The sequence below is a fragment of the Glycine soja genome, chromosome 1, assembly GCF_004193775.1.
Source record: "Glycine soja cultivar W05 chromosome 1, ASM419377v2, whole genome shotgun sequence".
In the NCBI taxonomy this organism is placed as follows: Eukaryota; Viridiplantae; Streptophyta; class Magnoliopsida; order Fabales; family Fabaceae; genus Glycine; species Glycine soja.
In genome coordinates, this window is record NC_041002.1 from 25,885,065 (window position 1) to 25,897,870 (window position 12,806).

A 12,806-nucleotide genomic window follows, 5' to 3' on the forward strand; every position below is an offset into this window, starting at 1 on the left:
AAGTTAATGAAAGATCACATCATTACTTAACAAATTTAAACTAACAGCATATATAAAAGTAAAAATTTGAAAATATATAATAGTAAAATAAAATAAATAAAAATATATTTTTAGATAAAAAAACTAAAAAATATATATTAGAAAAATATATTTAAGAAAAAAAATGATTAAGCTTCCTAGGGATTTGTAACATAATAGTGCACAGAAACGCAAATTGAGAGAAGATAACTTTAAATTTTAACCCACTAAATTAACTTTAACAAAATCTTTATTGGTATTTGTCATTAAAGGTTTATATAGCATAAAAGAAATTGATATACAAAAGTATTTTGGTGCGGCGTGCTCTAGTTACAATCCTCTTCAAGTCTGAATGAATATAGAATGAAAAGGCTCGAAATACAATGTACAGTAAAGTCCAATCACTAGTCTTTTGCTACATAGATCGGTATACAATGTTAGCTTCAATCAGAATCTATGTGCCATGAAAAATATACTCTAATTTGTGACTCATTTCATAAATTAATGGCTTGTACCTATCACATTCAGCAAAAGTTGCGGCTAAGTATTGACATAACAGGGTATATGCTTTTTTTCCTTCATGGGTCAAGAAACAATGACACGGGGGGAGCATGCATCGTACAATAAGTGGCTTCCAAAAACCTCGCCGAGACAAAGCATTTCTTTCCTAAAGCCGCAGTGTTGATCATTGATGCTGCAACACATTCAAACCATTTTCTATAAGCTGTCTCGTTGTATATTTGGCTGAAAACTATGAAAATGAGTATTCCATTTCCATTAAGATAAATGGTTATTGTGTAGTAAAATGTGAAGGTAATCCCTTGGCGTGTTGACTTTCCATCTCAAGAACCATTAAGGATTTCTGCCTCTGATATCTGTTTCTCTTGGCGGCTAATGCTGCATGAGAAAACATAAAATGGTCAACACTTAGTAGAGAAATTTAAGCATCAAACATACCAGAGATCATTCTAAACCCAAACATTTGTCATTTTAAGGAATTTAAATGGTTCCATACTGAACAAATAGATTTAAGGACAGAATGTGTCTATTAGCACTCCTAAATGTTCACTGCCACTCCTATTTAAGTAATTTTTGTCTAAAATATCCCTTTCATCTTTGTTAATTAAATTAATGAGAAGGGTACTTTAAGTAAAAAAAAATTATCAATTAGAACTGGCAATAGACGCAGGGGAGTGATAATAAACAAATAGGAGCAGCAATAGACATATGGAACTTCAATACAAATTGGTGGGTACAATGTACAAGGCAACTACAAAAAATGGAATTAAATCGCTTCTCCTTATGTAGACTATTGGCTCCTATAGAAGATAAAAAGCAAAGCATATTAAGTATCAGTGACCGAAATGGTAAAACCAGTTAAAATAGAAAAGATGCACAACAGAGTAAAAACAAAAAAACTAGAGACAAAGAATCCCAGCAAAGATGTACCAGTTATTAAAAGTTAATGTAATTTCTCTAATAATTTGAAAATGACCTGAGAACGCGTTTTGTTGACAACGTGAAATCAAAACATAAGCTTTTAATACCTAGGCCAACTTTCAGTCCTCTTTTTACCTTGATTATCATTGTCACATAGAGGGGCCAATGCCTTAATGCGTGCTTTTGGAAAATCATAGCCTTTGTGTGGGTAAATAAATTGTTGGAGATAAATAGGTGTAACAGACAATTTCACCATGATGCTTGATTTCTCTCTACATTTAAACATGGTATCTAGAGCCTAAACAAGAGGAAACCCTAACTGGTGGACCCACTGCCCTCTGATAATTTTTTTGCTGAAACCATATTTCTCTGGCAGTTTTCGGCCCCCTGCCATCATGCCATGTACCTCTTCTAGCAGTCACAAATGCACTTTCTGGCAACTACAGGCTTTTATACTGGCAACAACCAAATAGGGTGCACACCATCACAACCAGCCTATCCCCACCAGTCAAGCTCTCATGTACCTCCAGACATGTCAATTCAGGCACCGTGCTATTCAAATTGAGCATTATTCATCATGCTTTAGTTTTTTTGTTCACTGTTTGTTATCTCATTTAATGAAATTCCATCATTTGTTACTTCTTGGGATTGATGTGGCATAGTCAAAGAATGGTATTATGATTTCCTAAAAGGAAGTATGGGCACTCCCTGTGGATCATGCCAAGTGTCAACTGTTGCTAAGTCAGGATGAGACACTTTCAAATCCAAAATGTATAGAAGATTGGTTAAGAAACTGAACTATCTCACTATTAGTTGTTTAGATATCCTTCATAACTCTTCCTGTGAAGGATAAAATAATGTAGTAACTCACATCCTAAAATATATCAAAGAAGCTCTAAGGAAAAGGTCTCTTGTATGAAGACAAGTTCATACTCAAGTTGTGGGATACTCTGATGTATATTTGGGCAGGCTCTCCTATTTGTAGGAGATCCACTTCAAGTTACTAAATTTTTGTTGGTGATAATTTGATTTCCTAGAAAAGAGCATTGCTGCAGGGTCAAGTGCAAATGCAGAATATCAAGCCATGGCTTCAACCACTCATGAACTCATCTGGCTGAAATAGCTATTTAAAGAACTAATATTTGGGAAGGTTACAAAACTGACGCTCATTACTTATTAGTAACAATCAGACAACCCTACATTATCACCACAAATCTGGCGTTTAATGAGACAACAAAACACATTGAGATTGATTGTTATTTTATTCAAGAGAGATTCTTACCCAGAGACATCATCACTAGTTTTGTCAATTCAAATAATCAAACTAGCAAATGTTCTCACCAAGTCATTGAGAAGGTCCTCGAATTAGTTATATATGTCATGAGCACGCTCCATATGATTTATATGCTCCAACTAGAGGGGAAATGTTAGAAATATTGTAAATAGGGAAATGTATTGTATGTATATTTATCTGTATTTATGATTCTAATTCTAATTATTAAAAAAAAAACTTCGCTTTGTAATTCAGCCACTTGTGAAACATATGTTCCTTACTTCTTCAATTATCATTTGGAAATTCTACACAAGTGTAATAATTTTCCTTTGTCCTAAAGATTAACATGGTAGTTAACAAGTTATTTATTGTACTTTGATTCCAAACACCTATCTTAGAAAGCTGGGTTTAGACCTAACTCAACCCCAAAAGCTAACTCTTATGGTGAGGGTTGTCCCACACTTATATACTTTATCTTGACACTGTCTCTGGCCAATGTGAGACTTGAGTTTTTTCAACACACCCCCTCACACCCAGAGCACTTTTGGGCTTGATGTGTGGATAATATGATATGTGACCCCTTTTTAATGGATCTAAGATAGACTTTGATACCATCTTACAATGTGAATTTGGATCAAATACAACCCCAAAAGCTAACTCTTAGGGTGAGGGTTGTCCCACAATTATATACTCTATCTTGGCACTATTTCTAGCCACTGTGGAACTTGAGTTTTTTTCAATAGGAATGACTATGTAGTTTTAGAATTAATGATTAATAAAAAAATAAATCAATCAACTCTTGCTAATGAATTTGAGATCTAATGATAAAATTAACTTGCTAGAGCAATTGAATGAATGAAGAAATGAATTTCTTAAGTTATTCACTAGGTTAAATATTCGTAGTAGCATATTAGAGTTTAAATTAAAGTAATATCATACTCTAGAGTTAACCCAAAGCTAAAATAATGGGGGGAAATATTATATTATTCTTCTAGTTGTTCTTAAAATTAAAAGATGTTACTTGAAGCTATTTGGACATAAGGAGTATTGCTGGATGTCAACCTTGATCTGGTAAATTTATTTGACTAATTTACTACCTTGATCAGTAAATAAGGAGTATTACTAGAAGCTAACCTTGATTACTACATTAATTTGACAAATGACTGGTCTTTTATATTTAAATTAGAGAATTCAATTTAATTAATTAAATGAATACTTATGAGTGGAATATGTATGTGTACATACACACACATATATATACACAAAAAAAACTACGGTCCCTCGTGTGGGCTGTGCAGTCATAACAATAAAGACTATTTTTTAACAATTGGGGTCCAGTGTCAAGAATTAATGGTAGTAGGTTGCTTCTCAATTTTTAAACCAAAAATAAATTCTTCAATGCAACTCAGTTTTTCTTTTCTATAAACATGATGGTGCATAGTTCAAACAATGGTGTGCGGGCATGAGATTGAAGCTTATTGACAATCTACAACAAGGATAGACCAAAATGTGGCTCTACAACATATAATAAACAATGGAACATGACTACAATAACACAGCATAAAAGCCAAGGTAAAACCAGATTTGTCAGTACTAGGCCAATTATGGTGCATTAACACTACAATTAAGAAAAAAGGAAAAAAGAAATGATAAAAATAATATTAATTAATAAACTGGAAAAGCATAACAGTCCATGGGTACAACAAACAATTAACAACGAAAATATTGCAGTTTCTTGACATGCAAGAATCACAAATAAAAATACTTCATAAAAATCAAATCCTATTTTCTTAAATAAGATTTAATTTTGATTTGCTGACCACATAAATTCTTTTACTTTTTCACTATCAATGAATTAATTCTGCTACCATTTAAAAAACAGTTAAAATTTTAACTGTTTGTAACCAAACCTTTTGGTTACTAGAATAAATAAAAATTCTAATGTGTAACATAAAAGAGAACAAACCACAACACTAAAGTAATTAAAGCCATACCAGTTGGCTTAATAAAAACTTGACAGAAGAAAATCTTAATGAAATCATACTTACATGTTAATTCATGAGGTAGAGCAAAGTCATAGTCATTTCTTCTCCTCCTAATGTAAATATAGACCAGCAGCAGTATCACGCAGAAAACAAAAAGACAGGACAAGCCTATTGCAATTTTACCCTGAGTAGATAATTTGCCATTCTCCCAAAACATAGGACAATCTGGCAGAGATGGTACACCACACAGACCTTTGTTTCCAGAGAGACTGAACACAAACAAATCAAATTGAAGATGTCAGATTATTTCTCATTGAATTATATAATTACAATTAATTGCAGCTTTAATAAGTACAGGCATGGCATACAATCCTTTGGTGATATTATTAGAATTTGGACTTAGAACCAAGTGGCAAACTCAACCCCACAAAACTGGCTTGTAAGGTGAGAATTACCCAAGCTTTATAAGGACTATATTGGTCATATCTCTAGTGATGTGGGACCTCAATCCACTGAGAGCCAACGTCCAGGTAGCTGACACTATGAAGTTTCACTCATTCTTTCTGGACAGCCCCTCCTTAGTACTTAGGTAGCCTTTTCTAAGACACTAGCAACTAGCATTGAAAGGCAAAGGCCACAATTAAAGAAGGCTAGGGGTAACTGCAATTAGGTGATTTTCCAAAAGATATACACTTTTGTACCTATTACAGCCTAAGCAACTCAGGCCACAACTAATGCTCTGATTAATTACCATAAGGAAAAAATGTTAGTAGGAGCATCCATGTCAGATTTGAAATGGGTAATCGTCTGATTTTGTGATTCATAAGCATACTTTTCACTTTTTAGTAAAACAAAGCCATTGCATAGTCAGTCCTTTAAAGATTGAAGGTAAATCAAAGTTGAGGATTTCTAAAATCATCAAATTTACTTCAACTTGCATGAATAAATCAATTTGGATATCTTTAGATAAAAAATGATTGTACAGGCAAAAAAACATTGAACAATGGAAAGAGACAGAAGGGAAGGAAACTTTAAGTAAAGATGACATCATGAGCCTACATGGGTGTGGCTCAGCTAGCAGTTTATTTTAAATAAGTACACACAGACAAACACAAGAGAAACAGACAGGACCTCAAAGATAATCAAGTATGGAAGTCGTGTAATATTTCAATCTTAACACATTATCCAGAGGATTAAAGGACTAAAAATATGGAATGAAAAGGTCATACTCAATAGCTCCACCATGCACACCAATCGAATAAAGTTGCTCTGGTACTCGTCCTTCCAATAAGTTACCATTCAGTAGCCTGACATGATAAAATGTTTTAGAAAAACAGACCAAAGTAAGCAAAAATTGTCAGGTGGGTAAAAGGAACACCTGCTTAAGACTCACTAGACGTAAAGTATTGTCTACCATTTCTTTTCTACAATGCCCAACCACTTATGAAGAATAGCAGTTTCATTGACGACTTAGGAACTTAAAAACAAAATTAATAGCTTTTTTCATAATGAGGTAATAATATAAGATGAAGTTTAATGCAATGCTGAATAACACTTATAATTACAGAAATCAACGCACAAATTTTTCTATTTTGATCCAGTAGTTCCAGATTCATTACAAAAGAAGTAATCAGACCAAGTTTAATATTGAGAACATGATGTGGATGCATTTGTGGGGAAACAATATCAACAGAGAAAAAACAGCATGGTTAACATCTATGCTCCAGCTTGAGGGGGAGTGTTAAGAATCGTTCAGAATAAAAGGGTTTTAGTATGTATATGGGTTTGACCCATGTGCTTGTCTATACTTAACCTAGTAATTTTAATTTGAAGGGAGCTACACATTGTAGAGTACCCAATTACAGTTTACTCATATGCCCCCCTTCTCTCTCTCTACAATGGGAATAAAAAGGAACAGATAGTGCACAGAAGCATGAATAGATCAAGAAGAGAATGATTTTAAGTTAGAACATCAGTGCATCTGCTCTCAACTATAGATTTATCTTTTTATATTCTGTATTTTCCATTCATGTAAAGAGCTAATCTCAGTTGGTTTTGGTTTTATTAGTAAAAAATCATCTCTATCAGATTATAGCACCTAATTTATGTCACCTAATTTATGTCTCCACACCACCATTATCTAAGTATTTAAGAAAAGGGCAATCACAATAAATATAAGGGTTTTGCTATAATGAGGCTGTAAGAAATAATATGAGATCAATAGCCTTATTTAAGAAAGAAAGTATTAAATGTTTATAATTTTCATTTAATATATTTTTTTTTATCCCATACTTGGGTCCTAAAGGCACACGTCAACAAAATCCTAAATATAGTGCAGTAGGTACTTACACGAGCTGCAAACTTGAAGAGGCAATACTATCTGGTATGGGGCCTGTTAACTGATTGTTGGACAAGTCCCTACAGTATTTTTCAAAGAAAACAATTAAAATATTAGATACATAACATTAGATTTATTTATTGACAGCTGAATTGTAATATTTACACAAGTTATTTTTTTTTATCAGCAAATTTACACAAGTTATTATTTTCATTAAAACAATTTACACCATTAAGTGGCTCCAGAACTTACCATGTGGTTTTTCCTTTCTATTCCTAAAATTTCTCTAAGCCATGAAACATAAATTATCTTATTACTCAAAAACCCGATAGAATTAGCAAATTGATTTTTTATTGTTTGGATAAAAAAATAAAAATAAAAAGGCGTTTAAAATTTTTAAAAATGACTTGTTTGTTGGAACTTGGAATAAGGTACTTACGCAAGAAAATCATAAAACATATATTACACAGATATATGATAATATTCCAGTAAATATCCATTTTGGTCATTCATTTATAAATGAATAATAATGCAACAAATTGGTCATTCAATCTCAATTTATGCTATCAAATTGTACCTTATAGTAGCACCAAATTGGTACCTAAAAGGACAAAACTGATGGCATTTAACCAGAATGATCTATACAATATTTGTAAAGGTGATAATTTCATTGCTTCTCAAAAGGCATAATGGACATTTTCTCTTCAATATTCAGTACAATAGCAAAAGTAAATGAAAGAAATATCTATTACAAAATATGAATTTTAAGTGGATAAACTTATCTTCAACTAATCAAACAAACGACTCCAGTCAGTTGAGTTCTATAAAATATTTTGCATAACATTTAGAAAAACAAAAGCCCAAAACTTACAGGTGTATCAGGGATTTCTGACCAAGTCCAGAAGGTATTTCACCCACCAACAAATTAGAACTCAAATTCCTGGAAAATTAAAGAGAAGTTACCCGACCATAGAAACCAATATAAAAATTACTAAGTTTGTCTTGGAAAACACATATCAAAAGCATAAACTTAATGAATTACAATCTACTACAGAAGTATATGGGCATCTAGATACAAAATTCCAGCCAAGATGCATGTACAACAAAGCTGGCACAAAAATATTTAAGGAATTTTATCGGTGATTTAAGAGCAGAAACAATTTAGAATAGTGTGCATTTATCAAGTATAATGCAGGAAAGGTGTTAACATATATCATGATTGTGCCAACATGATGTGTCATATCAGAATATAAACACAGTAGCCACTGCAAAGAAAACAAGTTTGGTTGAAAGTACCAAAGCTGATCATATAAAAAATGAATAATCATTTTAATGATGGTTATCAAACTAGCAAGTGAACTCGTAGAATTTTACAACTTTACAATTTTAGGTTGGGAAATCAAGTTCACTCACTCACAAACTTGTTTCTCTGAAACCAGCAATCTATTTGTGAAACCAGCCACACAATCAAAGCATTTTCTGCATATTGTGATCCCAGAAAATCCAGGTTGTGACTCATGAAGGAGAAAATTGTTGTTGCAAATCCAGGTCATGACCCTTGAACCCAAATGCAGGATCAAATCATTTCTTCAAATCTGTTTTAATCTGTGCTTGCAAGTTTCAAATATAACCAAGTTTTGTACGTATTCTATTTCTGCTCCACTTCCATGTGTGTTCTGTGTTTTTTTTTATGTACTGTTTGTGCTCAAGTTCTATCATATTCTGTTGTCTTTTATGTATTTTCTCAACTGACATTTATGCTTGTTTTATTGGGATGATGAGTAACTAAGCACAGTTCTGTTTTTTGTGTTTCATTTCCCAAGGTAAAGTTAGAATATGTTTTCTTGTTCCCATTGCAGAATGTCCAGTTTAGCTCTATTTGTGTTCAGTTTTTTTCATTTTGGTGTTAATACTTCTATTTATTTCATGTTAGAAGGAGTGACATGTGTAAGTCATTAAAGGTGAGAGGATAAGGACTAAAGGTTTTGTTGATTTGGAATACTTACTAGAAGACCATTTTTCATTTTTTTTAAAATATGATTTTTGCATTGTTAAACTTTTATGAGTTGAGTTTTTTGAAGCTCCATAAACAAGAAGTTTGCATAGACTGTTGTGTTTGCCAACCTTGGTTCTGATAGAAGAAACAAGTATAAGCCAAGCAAAAGATAATGAGAACACAATAATAGCTGCAGACTATGACCATTGCTTGAACATATAAACCACAGAGCACCTCAAAACATTTTAACCACGTGATGTGAAAGATGACTAGCATATGTAAAACATTTGGCTGCTGATACTTACAGGCTTACCAAATCTGACAAAAGACTAATCTGATCACTTATGGACCCTTTCAAGCCTTGACTGCCCAAATCACTGAAATGAAAATTAAAACAAGGATAAAATCAAAGCAGCTTTAGGAGAGGAGATAAATCATAAATGATTGGAGAACTATTGTCTGAAATGGAAACAAATTGTAACTTCCACCATTTTCTTTTTCTTTTTCTTTTTTTTTTCTAGTTTCAGAGTGCATGAACTGAACCCATAAATCCCCTACCTACCAAGCCATTTAGGGTAAGGAATATATTGATAAGCCCAAAAAGTGATTGACAGAATAATTTAGATGAGGGAGAAATACTATTTTTAGTTTTGTACAAAAATAATAAGAAGCCTTTCTGATACAATGATATGGCCAGAACATATCAAGAGCACTTTAGACTCACCCACCCCTCTTTAGTCAGTATATTTAGCACATGATAACTACCTCACTGACCACCACAGCACCACTAACCAGGGACGGATCCAAGGGAGGGCAAGCAGGGGCTTTGGCCCCCCTCTCCCTTAGGACCCTTTGTGTATATATGAGAAAAAAAATAGAAAAATTAAAATTTGAAAAGTATTAATAAAGGAAAATATATAAGAAAAATAGTTTTTTTGAGTTGATATTTGCTTTAAAAAATTTTAGTAGTAGATCATATCTCTAATTTTGTCCATAAAATCAATAATAAAATATTTTTTAGACTTATTATTTATTTGAAGTTAAATATGTAAATAATTATGTAAAAAAAAAATGTGGTCCCCCCTTTAATACACTTCTAGATCTGTTCCCTACCACTAACCTTACACAAAGTTTCAAATGTCAATTATTAAGAGACTTTACGTAGCCATAATTTTCTTTCCCATAACCAATTAGAAGATCAATTGCATAAACTAAGAGAATGGAAAGGAATGCATACATTTGACTTATCACCAGAGTGGTACTATTCTTACTCGTACGGCAGGTAACTCCCTCCCAAGCATCCCAATTAGTAGGAGCACAAGGATCACCATTCCAACCCATTCTTTCAGGTACTCGAAATGAATCCTTCAATGCTTTCATGGCAACCACTGCACCCAAACAAAAAAAGCCATTCACTTACCACAATTCTCCAGTCAACAAAATCTAAACCAAGTCCCTCCCTTCCCCATTGTTGTAAATAAAAATCATTAACAAAAAAGAAACACCAAAATAATTGGTAAGTAAATATATTTGCAAGAAAATAAAAAACCATAACCCCCTAACCAAATTTTCAAAAACGCACCAATTCATGACAACAGTTCACAGTGGCACACACAAAGTTAATACCAAAAATTTAAAAAAAAAAAAAAAATCACATACACCAATCACCTAAGTAATCGGAAACCATATTCCCACAAAATTGGCAAACCATAACACCCTAACAAAATTTCCAATAACACACCACCTCATGACATCAATATTCCCACAAACAAAATTATTAACAAGGCGCCAAAAGAAGAAAACAAAATCAGATTACTTTTAACCACCAAAGTTTCCAAATAGGCAAGCTCTTAAAAAAGAAAACCCCCCATCTCAAAACATCCGTAAAAAAATCATAAACAACACACCAAATCAAGAAAACAAAACCCGATCCCTTCGAAACATCAAAATCACAAAAAATTTAAATAAATCAAAAGCATAATTCTCAATCCCCCAATATCCACAAAAATATCAAAAAGTCAAAAAAAAAAAAAAAACACCCACTCACCTTGTTCTGGAACAGTGGAAGGATCACTGGGCACCAAAGCGTAATTCTCAATCCCACAAATCAGAGGCGCACCCACCACCCCCACAAGCTTCACACTCAACACGCTGCTACTTAAATTCTTCACAGTGTGATGCCAAGTAAACGCAGCAAAACCTCCTACTTGCTTGTATATATCAATCCTAGTCAAATTATCATTGTTGATATACACATCAAACACTCTTTCCCCCACCCTTCTCACCCTTCCTTCAATCTCTGCAAAATGCAGCCACACCAAGTAATCGAGCTTCGCGTCCACGCTCAATTCGTACTCCAGAACACCATCACCCTCCTCCGCCGTCACCGCCGTCATCGCCGCGCTCTGGTACAGCTTCTCCGGGAAGTAATTTGGCTTCTGCTCGGTCCCGCTGATACCGCTCCGCGTCGACACGGCGCGGACCTTGCTCCGGCCGGTTCGGAAGTCGGAGTCCGACTGCCACGACCGCCCGAACCGGTCGGAGTCGTTGGAGAATCCCGGCCCCCACTGGTTGGACCCGCAGGAGAGTCTTCCATAGTTGACTAGAACAATGTCGTTTTTACCAATTGCGGCGGCGTCGTATGAGGCTGGATCGGCGGCGAAGAGCTCGATCGAGGAGACTACAGGAGGATCAGTGGCGAAGCTGTAGAAGCAAATTAGGGCTTCGGAGGAGGCGATGGTGGCGAAGAGGTCGGCGTAGGCACCGTTGCGGGCGAGGGACTGGGGCCACGGCGAGCGCCAGGAGAAGACGACGGTGGCGGCGACGGCGACGTCGAAGGAGGGAGGGTGGGACCGTCCGTCGTAGTTGTCGTAGACGACGAATGTGCGGAGGAGGTAGCGGGAGGGAGGAAGATTGGGGACGGTGTAGCAGTTCTTCTTGCCGGAGGAGATTGGGAAGAAGCGGAGGGTCTTCTCGTGCCCGTGCCGGAAGCGCAGCGGCTCCGACACGATCCCAGTAGCGCCGCCGCTGAAGTAGCGGTCGGAGAGCCACGTCGTGTTGAACTGGTCGGTGGAATTCGTCGGACTTCCGCAGTCGATGTGGTACGACAGACCTGTGAATTTTTTTTAAAAAAAAAACTATTAATTAAGAGTGTTAGTGAGAGAGAGTGTTTTGATTGTGTGTGAAGAAGCGTACCGGATGGGAATGAAGGAGTGGGAAGAGGGAGAGGGGTAGAAGTGGTGGTGGAGGTGGTGAAGAGGATGACGAATAAGAAGATTAGGAGAGTGAGAGTGTGAAAGAGAGACATTGTGTTTGTTTGTGTTTTACTTGGGGTGATGATGGTATGGGTGGAAAGACATAAAGGAGAGAGAAGTGGGTAATGTAATGTACTATACTAATCTAAATCTAAAATGAATGGGGAGAGAGAGAGAGAAGTGGGTATTTTATTTAATCATTATAGAATAGTGTTTGTGTGTATCTGTGTTCTTTACTTTGTCATTTGTGTGCCATGAGCTAGAGGGTAGAGGGAAGGAATGATAAATTTGGTGGCCAAAGTTTTGGCACTTTGAGTTTTGGTTTTCGGGGTTGCTTTATGGTGAGCTAGTGAATAGTGTATTTTGTGATTGGAGCTTGTGGTTGAAGGTGGGGGGAAGGGATAATGGGAGGGGCTACTAATCGTGTTAATTATACAAAACTGGTGGGGTTTGACACTGTTGTTACTCTACGTGAGTGAGTGAGTGTTGTGAGATATTGGTG

The 12,806-nt window shown here is 35.2% G+C and overlaps 1 protein-coding gene across 1 annotated transcript; it reads right to left on the bottom strand.

Moving 5' to 3' along the window:
- Window positions 1-277: 277 nt before the first annotated feature.
- On the bottom strand, window positions 278-12,477 carry LOC114413825 (receptor-like protein 4). The gene is made up of 9 exons (XM_028378351.1): window positions 12,246-12,477; window positions 11,098-12,162; window positions 10,288-10,438; window positions 9,356-9,427; window positions 7,926-7,994; window positions 7,066-7,134; window positions 5,946-6,023; window positions 4,780-4,985; window positions 278-915 (listed from the first exon to the last, which is right to left on the bottom strand). Exons 1-9 carry the CDS (start codon window positions 12,355-12,357, stop codon window positions 809-811), a joined length of 1,929 nt encoding a protein of 642 aa, XP_028234152.1. The 5' UTR covers window positions 12,358-12,477; the 3' UTR covers window positions 278-808.
- Window positions 12,478-12,806: the final 329 nt, after the last annotated feature.